The sequence below is a fragment of the Prunus dulcis genome, chromosome 8 (genome assembly GCF_902201215.1).
Source record: "Prunus dulcis chromosome 8, ALMONDv2, whole genome shotgun sequence".
In the NCBI taxonomy this organism is placed as follows: Eukaryota; Viridiplantae; Streptophyta; class Magnoliopsida; order Rosales; family Rosaceae; genus Prunus; species Prunus dulcis.
In genome coordinates this window covers 6,072,418-6,088,952 of record NC_047657.1, presented here as the reverse complement: position 1 = coordinate 6,088,952, position 16,535 = coordinate 6,072,418, and the positions used below count along the sequence as shown (strand labels likewise).

General features: G+C 38.1%; 1 protein-coding gene across 1 annotated transcript; it reads left to right on the top strand.

Moving 5' to 3' along the window:
* The first annotated feature begins 503 nt into the window (after nt 1-503).
* On the top strand, nt 504-4,641 carry LOC117637278 (pentatricopeptide repeat-containing protein At1g71210, mitochondrial). The gene has a single exon (XM_034372129.1). The coding sequence runs from the start codon at nt 1,542-1,544 to the stop codon at nt 4,239-4,241; it is 2,700 nt and encodes an 899-aa protein (XP_034228020.1). The 5' UTR covers nt 504-1,541; the 3' UTR covers nt 4,242-4,641.
* The last annotated feature ends 11,894 nt before the right edge of the window (nt 4,642-16,535 follow it).

The window sequence follows — 16,535 nt, the reverse complement described above, 5'->3', positions numbered from 1 at the left end:
TTATAATTCTTGTTCAAAATGAGGTAAGTGTTAAACAAAAAAGGTCTAATTTTTCATTTTTGTCCAAGGCCTCCAAAATCAATGAACTAGCCTTGACACCCGATGAGAATTTTTATCATTCCTAGAATGGCAAAAAACTTTACTTGTAATGGGGATAATACTGTTTTGCTTTGCTATCTCCGGACATTAACACAATGACATGTGAAAAAGTTATTCTACGTGTCATTACGTTATCCCACTGCATGAGAGTTTCTATCCTAACGCCCCGTTTGGTAGTCTAGATTGGACTGGACTGGATATATTAGACAAGACTGGACTGGTTGGGATATGACTGCATTTTAAGCAGTTGTTTGGTGCAATAAACACCAAGTTGAGATTGTAGGACTGGAACAAAAATAGCAAAATTTATAAAATAAAATACAAATAAAATCTTTAAAATTATAATAATGAATACAATTCTTTAAAAAATCTTTGAATCACCGGACTGTGACCCAAATTGCAGAGAAATATCATTTGGGTGTCTCCTCCGTGGTTCCAAAAAGATCCCCAAATCTTGGTGAAATTTCATAACTTGCCATTGAAACCCAATCTAGGAAATCAAAATTGCCTCTTGGAGATGGTGGTCCCTCAAAAGAGCTCTTCCTTGTCTTCCACTAAAAAAGTGTCAAAATCAGAAACAAATGGGTGGCTTAGAAGCATCTCAGCCGTCCACAGCTTACTCGGGTCCTTCGCAAAACACTTCCCCATAAAATATTTTCCTTCTTCGCACAATTCCTCTGGAATTTGCACCAACTCATCTCTTCTGATTCTCATCAAGAGCTTGAAAATATTCACACCAAGGCTGTGATCCCATATCGATTTTCCACTCGCCATCTTCGCAACCAAACACCCAAGAGCCAAACAAGAAAGAATCACAAGGCTCCCTCATAAGATCTCAAGAACAAGGCCTCCTTTAAATCAGATCTCAAGTTTTGCTGGATCGACTGGAAGATGCGAAGATATGGCAAAGGGAAGAGAGAGATGAGAATAGAAGGCAGCAAAACAAACCAGAGCAAGTTCTTCTGAATCAGTTAATGAGGAGGCGTGGTTGGCTTCGAAACCCATGCCTAGCGATGGGTTCTGGAGCCGGTGTTATTATGAACTGGTGTCCACTAACTACATCAAGTCCATGATGCATTTTAAGCCCATCAAACAATAGTCAGAACCCATGTCCATTTTAAATGTAAAAATCATATCTAGTCCAGCTCACCAAATAGGGCAAAGGGGCTTGGAGTATGTGAAGTCTGAAAGTGGTACGCCAGCATAAATTTTTGAACCAGTGGTATGTTGGTAATTTCCGGTGCATACATGTCAATTACGGCGTTAAAGCGAGTTGCCACTGTGGCTGCGGCAAGCTCACTGTCTGGGTTCGGAAACTAGAGGGGTTTCGAAACTATGGCTGAACCCAAATAATCCCCAAATCCTCATCTCCTCGTGCCAAAGCCCTCGAATTGAAAGAACCATCCTCCTCCTCCAAAACCCTAGTTCTTCTTGATGATAATATGTTTTTTTCTCTGAGAAATTTATCCAAATCTAGGGCCAGCACCAACTACCACTATGTCTTCTCCTTGCTCAATGCCAATGGTTTTGTAAGCTCCGGTCCCTGCTCACCTTCTTCTTTCTGCTTTGGCCCTAGTGCTGCGTTTTCAACGACATCAACCGCCTGCTTGATCCAAGCCAAGGACGTCGTCCTCTCTTTCAAAGAATGGTTCAAGAGCCGCAACGACGCGTTGCTCGACCACATCTTCCAGATCCTCAAGACCACCGGAGACGACAACACCGTCCTCGACCTCGAGAACTCCAACGACTTGTCGTTTCATTATCACCACCGCTCCTCCGCCGACTTGGCGCTTGCCCATCTGAACCTCTGCCTCTCTGAGACCTTCGTCTTGGAGGTGCTCCGCTATGGTAGCAGCGGCCACGACGTCCTCTCCTGCCTCAAGTTCTTCGACTGGGTCGGCCGCCAGCCCGGCTTTAACCACACCCGCGCGACCTTCCACGCCATTTTCAAGATTCTTTCTCGCGCCAAGCTCATGTCACTGATGCTTGACTTCCTGTCCACCTACAGCAAGCAGAGGTATGCGCATACGGTTCGATTTCGCGACACTTTGGTGATGGGTTATGCTGTGGCTGGCAAACCCGACATTGCACTCCAACTGTTTGGTAAAATGCGCTTTCAGGGGCTTGACCTGGATGTGTTTGCTTACCATGTTCTTTTGAATGCTTTGGTGGAAGAGAATTGTTTTGATGCTGTTCAGGTCATTGCCAAGCAGATTTCTTTGAGGGGTTTTGAGAACGAGATCACTCATTCCGTCATGCTCAAGTGCTATTGTAAGCAGAACTTGCTGGATGATGCTGAAAAGTACTTGCGTAAATTGTTGTCTGACGGGAGGGCCGTCAATGGGCATGCCGTGAGTGTTCTTGTTGATGCCCTTTGTAAGAATAATAAGTTCGAGCAGGCTGGGAAGTTGGTGGACGAGTTTCAGGGCGCTGGGGTGGAACTCATGGAGAGAGTCTATGGTGTTTGGATACGTGATCTTGTTCAGGCTGGGAGGTTAGATGGGGCGTTGGAGTTTCTGCATGACAAGAGGTCATTGGAAGGGTATGTGCCTGATACTTTTAGGTACAATACTTTGATATGTAGGCTTTTGAGGGAGGATCGGCTTGAGGAGGTTTGTGATTTATTGATGGAGATGAAGGATGGTCAGATTTGCCCTGATAAGGTCACCATGAATGCTGCCTTGTGCTTCTTTTGCAAAGCAGGAATGGTTGATGTTGCTCTTGAGTTGTATAATTCGAAATCTGAGTTTGGGCTCTCTCCTAATAGTTTGGCTTACAACTATTTGATCAATACTTTCTGTGGGGATGGCAGCGTGGATGAAGCATATGAAGTGTTGAAGAATTCTATAAAACAAGATTATTTTCCGGGTAGGAAAACATTTTCTATACTTGCAGATGCTTTGTGCAGAGAGGGAAAGCTCGATAAGATGAAGGAGTTGGTTATTTTTGCGCTAGAGCGAAACTTTATGCCAAGTGGTTCCACATACGATAAGTTCATTACAACTCTTTGTAGAACTAAGAGGGTAGAAGATGGTTATTTAATACATGCGGAACTCAACAGACTAAATAAAGTTGCTAGAAAGAGTACATACTTTAACTTGATACGTGGTTTTAACGAGTCAAGTAGGGGTGATATTGCTGCCAGACTTCTGATTGAAATGCAAGAAAGGGGTCACTCGCCGACTCGTAACCTGTTCAGAGATGTAATTTGCTGTCTATGTGCTATGGAAAATCCAGATAAGCAATTTTTTAATTTGTTAGAGCTGCAGTTGTGTTGTCGGGAACCTAGTTGTCAAATATACAACTTTTTCGTCTATGGAGCTGGGCATGCGAAAAGGCCCGATCTGGCTAGACAAGTATATGAGACGATGCAGCGAAGTGGGATTGAGCCCAATCTGAGATCTGATGTTCTTATGTTGCAGAGTTATTTGAGGAGTGAACGAATTTCGGATGCTTTGAATTTCTTCAATGATCTGCACCAGAGAAGGGAAATTGGGAGAAGATTATACAGCACAATGATTGTTGGTCTCTGCAAGGTCAAAAGGGTGGATATTGCACTTGACTTCTTGAAGGAAATGAGAGAGAAGGGAGTGGTTCCAAGCGATGACTGTTATGAGTTTCTTATACAGTTGTCGTGCTGGAATCAAGGATATCATATAGCAGTAAATCTCATTAATGACTTGGAGAAAGTTGGCCGCCATATTACATCCTTTACTGGTAACATACTTCTGTTGCATTCTCTGAAAAGTCAAGAGCTCTACGACGCTTGGGTTCAACTGAGACAGGTGCCAAATGAGAAGTCTGATAGTTCAATGCTTGGTCTGCTTATTGGTGCATTTTCTGGTCGTGTCAGGTTGAGCCAAGATATTGAGAATTTGGAAGAAGTAATTGAAAAGTGCTTTCCGTTAGATGTGTACACATACAATTTGTTGCTGAGAAGACTAAGCGAGACTAATATGGACCGTGCTTGTGCATTGTTCTATAAGATGTGCCAGAAAGGGTATGAGCCGAACCGGTGGACTTATGACACCTTAGTACAAGGTTTTCTTAAACATGGGAGGACTTCTGAGGCAAGGAGATGGTTAGAAGTGATGTACCGGAAAGGGTTTCATCCAACAGAGCGTACGAAGCTATTCATTTGATTGGTTTTCATTGAAGTCACTAGTGCAGTGCCTGACATTTACTAGACATTACACAGTTGCAAAGTTTATACAAGTTTTGCCGCATGATAATATATTTCATACCTTGGTAAGATTGTATAGATGGAGCAGTTAGATTTGTGTGATTTTTTTTTTTATCAACTGCTAGCCTAAAGTTATAGTGATACATGCTAGTTTCAATTAATTTCTTCTTCGTTGTACTCTGTTTGGTGACTTACTACAAATCCATTGCCACATGTATGATGCATGGGCAAGACTATCTGGCCAGATTGCCTTTTTGTTGATATTTTCCATGGTGTGTTCGACAATCTTGGAACTCTAAGGTTGTTGTTCACAGATTTAGCAAATAGGGATGATACAAAACTATTGTCTTTGTTTCTTATCTATTGTGTACATTTTAATCATTAAAACTAATTCTTTACCAATGAATTTGTCTTAACAAAGATGATAAAATAATAAAAACTCTCAGACTTACAGGTATATTTTCTATGTTACAAAAGTTGATTAAGACTTATTTTTCAGCATGATGATATTAAGTTCATACCTTGGTAAGATTGATTAGATGGAGTGTTTAGATTTGTGTGTTATTCATTTTTTCAACCCTAAACATACAACGATATGTTTTTTTATGTCCTGTGCAGAACCTTGACAGAGAATTCACAATACGATGCATGTTTTTATAGAAGTTTTGTGTGGTTATTTAAGTAGCAGAACTATTTATCCTCCTTAATCCTTATTGAAATAGTTTCCCATGACGTGTGGTTCTTCTTTTTACTCTATTTGGTGAGCACTTCCACCTATTTGCCATGGCAAAGGACAAGGGGAGGCAAGGGCTGTTACTATTCATGTGACTAGTGGTAGCCCTTGTAAAAAGCAAGGTGTGTTTCCAACCATTGCCATGGCTAAGGGCAAATACTATTTACTTTTAGTTTTTATTTTTATTTTTTTACCTAAACAATTAATTTGGAGAAGATTTTCGAATAAGATTTTGGATTCCCATGTGTCAATATTTATTATAAAATTCATATCTCATAATTCGAATGAATTTTTCGGAGAAAATTTTCGAATAAGATTCTCGGTTGCCACATGTCGACATTTATTATAAAATACAAATCTCAAATTTCAGATAAAATTCTCGGATGCCACGTATCGATATTTATTATAAAATACAAATCTCATATTTCATAAAAGATTTTCACCCTCTAAAATCGCGCCACGTGTCATCTCTATCTTCTAAATATCTCTATAAAATCAGAGGCACAGAGGCACAACTTATACCTCTCACGCCAGATCTTCTCTATCCTTTCATTTCTTAAATTTTAGATTTCATACCCCACTCTCAATGTCAGACATGAGGAGATGCTTAGAGATGCAAAAGCGAGAAATTAAAGAAAGAAGGCGTAGACGAGCTGAAGAAAAAAGGGTGTAGCAAGAAGATGATGAACAAGTTGTCATGGCAGTGGGTATGCTTGATCTATCAAGCCAAGGCTGCCACTACGGTTCACGAGTGGACCGTGGCCCGAACGTGGACAGACATATGCATTCTCGGAATAAGAATATTTTGGAAGATTACTTTATCCCAAATTTTGTGTACTCTAATGTTGATTTTCGAGGGTGATATAGAATGCAACTCCATTTGTTCAATAAAGTCATGCATGATGTATGCAATTACCATGCATACTTCAGAAGTAAGATGTTGCTGGGGTTTTGGGGCTTCTTCTGGAGCAAAAGCTTATAACTATTATACGAATACTAGCGTATGGTGCATCTGCTGATTAGGTGGATGAGATTGCTAGGATGGGGAAGTTCACTACTCTAGAATGCTTGGTCAGATTCTGTGATGCAATCGAAACTCTTTGCACCAGGGACTACCTCCACAAACCTATGCCTAGAGACCTCCAAAAGCTTCTACAAAAAAGCCGAAGCTCGAGGTTTTCCAGGCATGATTGGAAGCATTGACTGTATATACTGGCAATAGAAGAATTGCCTAACTGCCTGACAATGAGATTATGGGAATAGGAAAGAGCAAAAAAGTATCATTCTTTAAGCCGTTGGTGGATTCAGTACATGGGTTTGGTATGCCTTTTTTAGAGTTTTCAGATCTCAAAACGACCTGAACATGCTTGGTCCATCCCTGGTATTCAACAATGTCTTAAGAGGTGAAGCCCCGAATATCACCTATGAAATCAACAATACCGTCTACTAGAATGGGTATTATCCAGCAGACGACATCTACCTGAGGTGGACCACATTTGTCAAATCAATTCTGTATCCCCGATCGGAGAAGGAAAAATTATTTTCTGCCTATCCAGAAGGTTACAAGAAAGATATCGAAAGATGTTTTTGACAGGACCCGACCCAAATTCCACTTTGGAATCTGAGCCGAACCCTGTGTGTGTCTTACACTTGGTGGGTGCCGGGCACAAATGACCTATTTGCCCTTCCATTCAAAATACAATTTATCTCATGTTTGACTTTTGCCGAGAATTCGGCGGAGTCTCCCTTGTAAATTGAACATTTCCCAAAAATTTTCACCTGTAAAACAAACATATATGTTTATATATAACCCAACTGCTAGCATGCATTAATTTATATCCAAGAAAATCAAGCATCATATCACTCTGGCCTCAGGCCTCAACAAATCAAATAAAATATCCTTCTAATAAAATTCATCTCAATTTCTTAGAACATCCTCAAAACAACATTGGATTTATAATAATTTAGCTGGACTACCTTAGTTACTTGCCCTCATGGTTGCATCTAGAACCCTAGGTTGCCTACGTACCCTTAAAAAGGGATCAAGCCACACGTAGTTCTCATATTCCATCTCAGCTTCCTGTTCCAAGCTTCCTGGCATTACTCACTTGGCAATATATAATTAAATGAATGAAAATAATGCATTTAGATTCGGGTAATCACACTCGGAAAGCCATAACTATCCATTTCCTCATGACACCATTAGTGACACGTCCTGCCTTGTAATCCTCGCTGGACTCAGGAGACATCTGGTCAACCTGATCCACAATCCTCGCTCCCACGGTCTGGATATCTCTAAGACTCGTGGGGCAAAATATGCTAGAAATATTTAAGCTATTTAAGACTATATAAAATAATAAAAGACAAAGATAAATAAACATAATAAAAAAAAAAAATTAAAGATTTATAAGCTCCAAAGACTCTTGTTTTGAACTCACGTAAGCTTCATAAATAAATAAATAAATAAATAAATAAATAAATAAATAAATAAATAAATATATATATATATATATATATATATATACAGAGAGTTTCCATTGAGGGATCCCTCAAATAAGCTTATTTAAGGGATACCCCTTGTAGGCCCCTCTCCGGATTGTATTTCAGTAATCCAAACCGTCTATTTTGTAGATACTCATTCAAAGATCATCTTTACAAAAAATTACTTGAATCATATATCATTTGACTACTCAATTGAGTTATTGAAACTTTAGTATTTTCTTGAAACACCGTGTTCATTAATTCTGTAAGACACAATTGGATGTCGAAACGGTATTCGATTTGTCTAATTTTTTGTAAGGATGATCTATGAATGAAGACCTAAAAAATAGATGGTTTGGATCATTGGGAAAAAAATGGTAGGGTACCCTAAAGGGCGTCCCTCAAATAAAATTATTTGAGAGATTCCTCAATATAAGAGGACTGTATATATATATATATATATATATATAAATCAACAACTTATTTAGAATCTATATACATATTTCCATCCATCACTTGTAAAACAAATGTAACGCTTAATAAAATAATTGTAGCCGCATAAAATCCTGAATTTAGTTTAAAAGCATCTCAGAACTTAAATTCTCTCCACCTAGGTGTACCCTCATTCCTGATCCGTCAATTCCTTTAATATCGTCAATTCCATCCTCGCAAGTCTCGAAAACATAAAGTTAACCGAGCCGCATTCCTTACAAGCCTCAGAGATAACACTTCAATCTGAGTCGCAATCCTCGCAGTTCCCGGAGACACCAAGTCCATCCGAGCCTCATTCCTCGCAGGTCTTAGAGATAACACTTCAATCTGAGCCGCAACCCTCGCACCACACAGTTCAGATGTCTCCGAAACTCGTAGGGCATTATCATAAATGACACACTGTTTCAAGGCAATTGGGGGGGTACCCTCGTGGTGGGTTTGAAAACCATAACCCGTCATTTATATCAACTTTCAATAAATTGGTTCTCAACTAAACTTAAAATATATTCATATATATATATATATTTATATTTATATTTATATACCACAATCTGATAAAAGCCAAGAGCTACGATTCATCCTTTTCAACTACTGAATATACATATGTTAAACACTTAGCTAATATGTTAGCCATATCGATCTCTGATTAACATACCGTTCAAATATCATATTAATAATCTTACAACATAATTAACCATATGAATATATAAGCATGTGATAAATCAACAAATAATTAAATACTCATCTTGGATTCACATAAAATCAAGAAATTAAGACCATAAATAAACCAATTGAACACTCGCACGCACATGAACTTTCTAAAAGCTCATCCTCATTATTTAATCCAAAGTCATGGCCCTGGGCTCTAGAAATGCATGCATTGAATTTGAGGTCATTCTCAAGCATATGTAAGCTTTTTCACTGATTAGAACGGTCTAGAAATGCCTCGAGACTCAAAAAGCGATGAATCCCAAAAAGTCAACCCGGGACCTCGTGGGGTCCACAACCTCAAAATTCTGATTCGGTAGTTCCTGGAGGTTCTAACATGCCTAGGACATATGTCCCGAGAGTCTGGTCTCGATCGGACGGCCGGACTACTCACGATTGCACGATCGGACGGTTACTGTAAACCTAGCCCTAGGGTTGGCCTTTTCGGAGTATCCGGGACTCCGATTCACAATCTGTCAATTTCTACACGATCCTGGAATTATCTAGATCGACATATACGAAAATAACTACGATCCAATGGTTCAAATGTATCGAACTCCGGAAATCGCACAATATGTGAGATCTGATCGGGGCTCAAACGTTGTCTGAATTGAGATCCGCGAATTCCTAAGCTTTCGTGACAACACGAGGATCATTCTAGGACTAAGAGTGACCTCACCAGGCTGCCCACGCACTGCCACATGCACCGGCAACGAGTGGGTGGCTTGATCAAATTCCGGCAACCGGAAATCTTCAAAACTAGAAACCTAGCTTCCTACCATAGGTAAAACACCCTATTTGGAGCCACTTTTGTTCTTGGACCTACCCCAAAAAGTGGCTGGAATCGTGATCTTAAAACTGGCAAAACTTTGAACCAAAAATCGAGCTATCAACGCTAGAAATTTATGAAATCCTACCCAACCATCAGCTAGAGCTCACAGCTCGGTGGCCGTCAGATTCGGTGGCCGGATGACGACGTACGATGCCGGCAAAATTCCAGCAAAACCGGCTGGATTTCTTGGCTTTCTCGGCGAGATTCTGACGATGGCTAGCGTCGGAGTGGGCTGAGGTTGACGACGGAGCGACGCCGGTGAGTTTGGGTCCATTTCGGTGGATCGGGGTGGTGTGTGGTGGTGGCTGGAAGGATTGGTGGCAGTCGGGAGGAACAGACAGGGGAGGGGTATCGGAGAGAGAGAGAGAGAGAGAGAGAGAGAGAGAGAGAGAGAGAGAGAGAGAGAGAGAGGGAAGGAGAGAGAAAAGAAGTTTTTTAAAAAAATCTGATTTGCAAAATTACTATTTTGCCCCGCAACGTATTTTGATCGTATTTTCTTCGTTATAACTCCGATTCAAGCCCACTACGTGTCTACGGTCTCGTTTCGTTGCGATTTATGCAACAGTGCGAACTAAATTTTCAAATTCCTTCCTAGTCAAAAGTCAACATTTTCTCTAATAATTTATTATAGGGGCAAAATTATATTTTTCTCCAATAATTTAATAATTAAAAATTAATTAAGGTTTGGGTTGTTACAGTTTTGGTATCCTCCAAGCTTAGTGGGAAATTATTAGGGGTGCTACGCATATGTTTGATGAGGAGGTGCTTCGGAGCATTATGATGACGTGCATCATCCTCCATAACATGATTGTGGAGGATGAGTATGATTATGATGCTTTAGACGTGTTCAAACTGGATCCCATGAACACGGCCTTGACAAGAATTTATGAAAGGCCCATGGGAGCAAATGGACAACCACTGGAGCATGAACCGTTGGTTAGGGACAGTCACTTCATGAACTGTATGATTAATCGATATACGGAGATGTAATCGTCTTATATTCATGAACGACGTCAAGTTAACTTGATGGAGCACTTATGGGTGGTGAGAGGCAATGATGGTGAATGAGTGAAGTGAAGATGCTTTTATTTATTTATTTTGCTTTGTGTTGATGTATGCTTTATTTGTGTTTGTTTTGAATTATGCATTGGTTGTGTTTTTTTTAATTATGATTTAGTTGTGGTGGTTTTTTTTTTTTAATTTTTTAATTTTTTAATTATGTTTTGTTTGATGTATATAATGTGTTGAATAAAAAGGTATTTTATTCAATGATTTATTTATTCACTCAAAGAAAAGTAATACAACTAATTAAGAAAAACTACTAATTAAATAAAAGACAAGAATTACAACCTCTTTAATACAAAACAAGCAATACAATTAAATAAAAGGCAAGCAAATTAACTTAATGGTTTTGATCATTTAACCAATCGGTGTTGCTAGGTTTATCATCACGAAAAATTCTTCCTCTCATAACATCCCTTCGATCTAGCTTCCAAAATTGTTTTGTTTCAGGGGACATATGGCTTGTATCCATGGTCATGGTTTCCCGATCCTTCTTCTCAATGTCTTGCTTGCGTATATACTCCCTTTCTTTTGCATATTCTTCATTCATTGCCTTCTCATCCACATCTTTTTTCATGTCTAACTCAATTCTCATGGTGCCGTTCCCTACAATTTGCTCCAAAATTTTTGTAGTATCATTGCCGGAAGTACTCCCTCTCTTCGCTTTCAACGCCTTTCGACCAATAGGCTTCAACTTCTTTTGGATTGGTGAGTCTTGACTCATCGGGGAATCCAAAGACGAAACCGATGCTGTTGAATCATGGAGTGGCGTCTCGTTCAACACAACGGTTGGATCCCGTGGGAATAATTTTGAATCGCAAATAATTTTTCACCACCTCCCAACATTGTTGATGGTTGAAAGATTTTCTGCCTTGGCCATTGGCACCGAACCACATTTATGCTTGCATAATCTATTAAAAGAAATATTGGAAATGCAAGACACATTAAAACAAAAATATTGAAAATGGAAGAAATATTTAAAAAATATTGGAAATGTAAGAAACATTACAAAAGTATTGGAAATGCAAGAAAATTTTAAAAAATTATTGGAAATGCAAGAAACTTTAAAAAATATTGGAGATTTAAGAAACATAAAAAAAAAAAAAATTAGGACATTAAATTTAATAAAACGGAAATTACAAATAATTTACCTCATTGCCAAGATTTTTGCTGCTTCGATGGCTGTCCCTCGCTTTTCCCAACACATCTCTCCATTTCCCCAACTCTTTATTCAAAATTTTCCACCTACTAGCCAAGACCATTTCCGTACGAGGCGAACCTGATCTTTCACAAAATTTGGCATGCCTTTTTCTCCACATATGAGAGAAGTTCATCTCATTGCCCGTGATCTGACAATGACCAACTTGGACTCAACATTCACACAACAACATCTTCCATGGTTGTCCACGTCCTTTCAGCTTCGATGGTAGATGCCATAAGGTGGTGAATAAAAATGAAAATTGAAAGTGAAGAAAATTTTGTGTAGAAAGTGAATAATATTAGAAGGAGAGGAAAATGTATGAGGATTTGGTGTTGAAATTGTACATTGGTAGGTATTTATAGAAAAAAAATTCCATAATTTTTGGGTATTTTTTTAAACAAATGTCGAATTTTTTTTTTTTTAAAATCAGATTTTTTAAGCCACAAAAAAGGGCAGCCGTTGGATTGGAGGGAAAAAACGATTGGAGAGATCTGAACGTGCCACATGCCGTGTTACCATTGGCGGAAAGTAGCACTGACGCTAGCCTGACGTTAGTGCCCGAGTTTGAATTTTGTTTTATTGTTGGCGCGTGCCCGGACACTGACGTCAGCCATAGCATCAGCAGCCCTCGGAATGGAGCACGGTCTCGTTTCACCTTGACTGCCCCGATTTCGTAGGACTCGCCTCTTGCCCGAGCAAGCTTGGCCAGCTCAAACGCGCAAAAGGGCCTTGGGCCCCCTCCTGCCCTGCCTTGGGCAAGGACTAGAACTGCTCTTAGTACAAATCGATTGCCACATGTATGATGCACATGCAGCTAATTTATTTTCCTATACTAACCTCTATCTGGACAGATTGCGTTTTTTGTCGATATTTTCTATTGTGGCTTTGACAAGCTTGGAATTACTAAGGTTGTTGTTCAAAACTTTAGCAAATAGGGATGAGACAATTCTGTTATCCTTCTTTCTATTTTGTCTTAGCAAAGACGATAATTTAATGAAAACTCTCACAGCCTTACAGGTATGTTTTCTTTGTTGCAAAAGACGACACTGAAATATGGGTTTACATGATGAGAAGGAAAAACTAAAGGCTTCGCAGCAATCTCCTAACTTACAAGGTATGACTAGTTATGTAGTTTAGATGCAAGGGCGGAACCACACTAAGGGCTACTGTGGGCTAGTAAATGTCTTTGTCATTTTACTTTTGTTTATTTTTATATTACTCCATTTACTTAAGTTTATAATGTAAATAAGGAAGTACCCCCCATTTGGATTCAAATAAAAATACTAGAAAATTAAATTCTCACCAAATCAAAATATGAAAAATCAGTTTTAGTGCAAAATACAATTTAGGCTAAAAATGATGGCTCATTAAGTCAATATATACTTCATACTAAAATCCCATAAAATCAAGTTTTCTTATTTTATGTGTGAGGAATAAAAGCCGCCAAAAATTATCTTGAGAAAATGATTATTCCGAAACCCATTTTTCATACTTAGTCAATATTTTTGCATAAAACAACTTTTCATGTATGATATGAATGCATGAAGGAACTCAAGGGCAATCTAGGTAAAAAGCCTTAGATGTTCAATCCACTATGGTGTTAAACCCTATTTGGTTTATGTTAAAACTTATTGAAAATTACTATATGGAGCTATGAACTAACTTGGTTTATATGATTTAATATTTACTTTTATTTCTAGAAAGACTATAGAAATTGTAAGTACCAAAAAAAATAATCATTAAATTTTAAGCTAATAACTTTAGCTAGCCCACCCGTTGAAAAATTCCTAATTCCGCCCTTGTTTAGATGAATTTGGTTACAATCAAAGCGAAGTTCTATTCCTTTGCAAACTAATAATGAATGCTAACTTTGTTCAGCTTTTTCATTTCTTACCACCATTTTAGGGGAATATGACTGAACCTAAAAAACATTCATTCATACTCTGACATGGCATGGCATATTATACTAAAAAGAGATAAATCACCTATTTTATTTTTATTTTTTTAAAAAATTCATCTTTTGTTTTTTGTTTTTTGTTTTTTGTTTTTTGTTTTTGGAGAAGGAGAATTCATTCATAAAATCACAGATGTATAAAGAGCGCTGTGATACAGTGACCTCGTTAAAACCTTCCTAGGACAAACCCCATGAGAGGAAAGAGACCACACATGTCATAGACTAACAAGAGAGTCCAATTCAGGTCACTTTGGACCATTACAATAAAAGAACAAGTAAAAAACAAAAACTAACACAAAGATATCCGACGAGAACCGCAACTAGAGACCAACACAGTAGACCCACATGAGAGGATCGCAAAAACCCCAAATAGTAAACTCACATGAGAGGATCGTAGAACATCCCAATTGTCAAAAGAAGCCTTCTATGAGAAAAATCATAGTCTTTTGACACCCACACAAACTGTAAGGCATATCATAGTAGGAACCAGGAGAGAACACGGAGGAGGAACACAGAAACAATAGTAAAAAGACCCCTGAGAAGCACTCAACTTCAACTCAGAACTTGACGAAGAAAACCTCCTATGACCGAAACAGAGTAAAGAAGAGCACCACATCCCAACAACTACCACCAGCGTCGCTACTGCTGCCGCAGTTAAAACAAAGACAAAACATTAGCCACAAGGTATCACAACTCTCCCAAGGAGAGACACAATCCAGCGTCACTACTGTTATCGCCGTCGTCGAGACAAAGAGAACACCAGTCAACTGGAACACTGCAAAAACAACCAAACAAAACAAACAAACAAACAAACATAGATCCAAACAGATCTAGACTATCTGGGGAGGATAAGGGGAGGCGAAGAAGGGATAAGAGGAAGGAAAAATATGGGAGAAACAGAAGGGGAGATAAGGAGAGGAAGGGGAAGATGGGCGGAGGGGAGGAGGGGCAGTGGCCAACTCCCCCCTTAGCTTGCTTGTAGTTGGTTGTCAGCAAGGAGAAAGGGGACCAGAGTACGGCTAGGGTTTGACAGCCTCATAAATAATTCATCTTGTATTCAAATACTTGCATTGAATTGAAATGCAAAAATTTATTTCGGAATATATGAAACTCAGGATTTCAAAGATGCAAGATGGTAATTTCCTTGTTTGGTATCATCAACAAGGAAATTAACAAATTTTGTGTGGAAAACTGGTGGGATTTGTTGAAATAATTATGACTTTAAATTTCATCAAAAGAGGCGCAAATAATTTTCTTACCATGCCAAAGTCCTCCGGATAAGACCTTAGGGCCATATTTGGTATGCTTCACTAGACTGGACTAGGTTAAACCCTTGTTTGGTAAGTGATGAGACTAACTTGAATGAGACTGTATAGTCCAATAGTGATAAAAAATGTCTCACTCGCTCGTCTATACAGTGAGCCTGAAAAGTGGTTCGCTAAATAGCAGGCTCGCTAAAAAGAACACGTGGGCCCGACGCCTCTCTTATGAGTTTTTTTTGCAGCATTTATTTTTTTAAAAAGATAAAAAATTAAATTTAACTATTACAACAATTATTTTGATATTGCATTTGGAAAATCAAACTATAGTAATTTACAAATGTTTGATATATATTTTTTTATATTGAAACAAGTTTAATAATTCATGATATGATGCTTCCTTTATCCCAAGCAATTTTTACCTTGTCAAATTATATTTTTCAATTTGAAGTCAAAAGTCATATATACAAAAACCTAGAATTATATAGAGTGAGCTTAGCTTCTTTAACAATGTTTCAACCAACTAAGATTAATCTTGAGAAGCCCAAAAACATAATTTTATTCTTCATTAAAAAATATATATATATATTTGTTTTCTTTTTATTATTGTTTTAAATCTTTTTTTTTTTTTTGCTAGATATTATTATAAATCATTGATTTGGGTTTCTTTGTAGCATTTATTTTCTTCTAGGTCAAAAACTCCAATTAAATTTAAATATTATAAGAATTATTTTTTAGTTCGATACTGCACCAAACATAGGCCTTCACTATTTTTACAATCCAGCTTCATAATCCGACCCAGCACCAAACGTAGGTTAGTACTTAATCCAGCTTAGGCCAATCTGAGCTAATTCGAGACAATCCTAGAATTTAGTCTAGTGCATGACAATCCACCGTGCCAAACAACTCGTTTGGTACATCAGACTGTAATGACTAATTTCTTTTGGATAGTATTAATCTGTTCCGGAGAGTACTGATTGTTTATCCATAATATTGTAAGGCGTTTGGTGTTGTTCCAGATGAATAGTCTGACTAAGTTATACTGTATTTGATGTTGTTCTGGATAACATCGGATCCAACAACTTTTTTTTAAAAAATTCTTTGATAATATAAGTGGAAATTGAAATTCAAATGACACGAAATTTTTTTGGTAAGATTCATATGACAATATAATTTTTTTCTTTTTTGTTTTGCCAAGATTTTTTTCTTCATATAACCCATTATTATAGTTGTAGTATCTCATAAAAATTCCAACATACCCAGATACATTAATAAAAACAATACTAAATAATGTATAATTCAAAGTGATCACATACTAAGGTGATAAGAGCAAAAGGGAAAGTTGTTCATACACTAAACTGCATTGAAGAGTTAATCACAGCTCCCTCGCCCAAATAAGAGAAACAAATACTTCTCTCATAGCATCATCCATTGTCAGGAATGTTCTCTCATTACTTACTTTCACCAAAATTAGCTGTAATGCCTTAATTTGGTCATCAATAAACAAGTCCATCTTTGCCAACAGAATACC

What these genes read in the sequence shown, in the direction of transcription:
- LOC117637278 (XM_034372129.1), top strand. Translation starts at nt 1,542, where the DNA reads ATGTTTTTTTCTCTGAGAAATTTATCCAAATCTAGGGCCAGCACCAAC.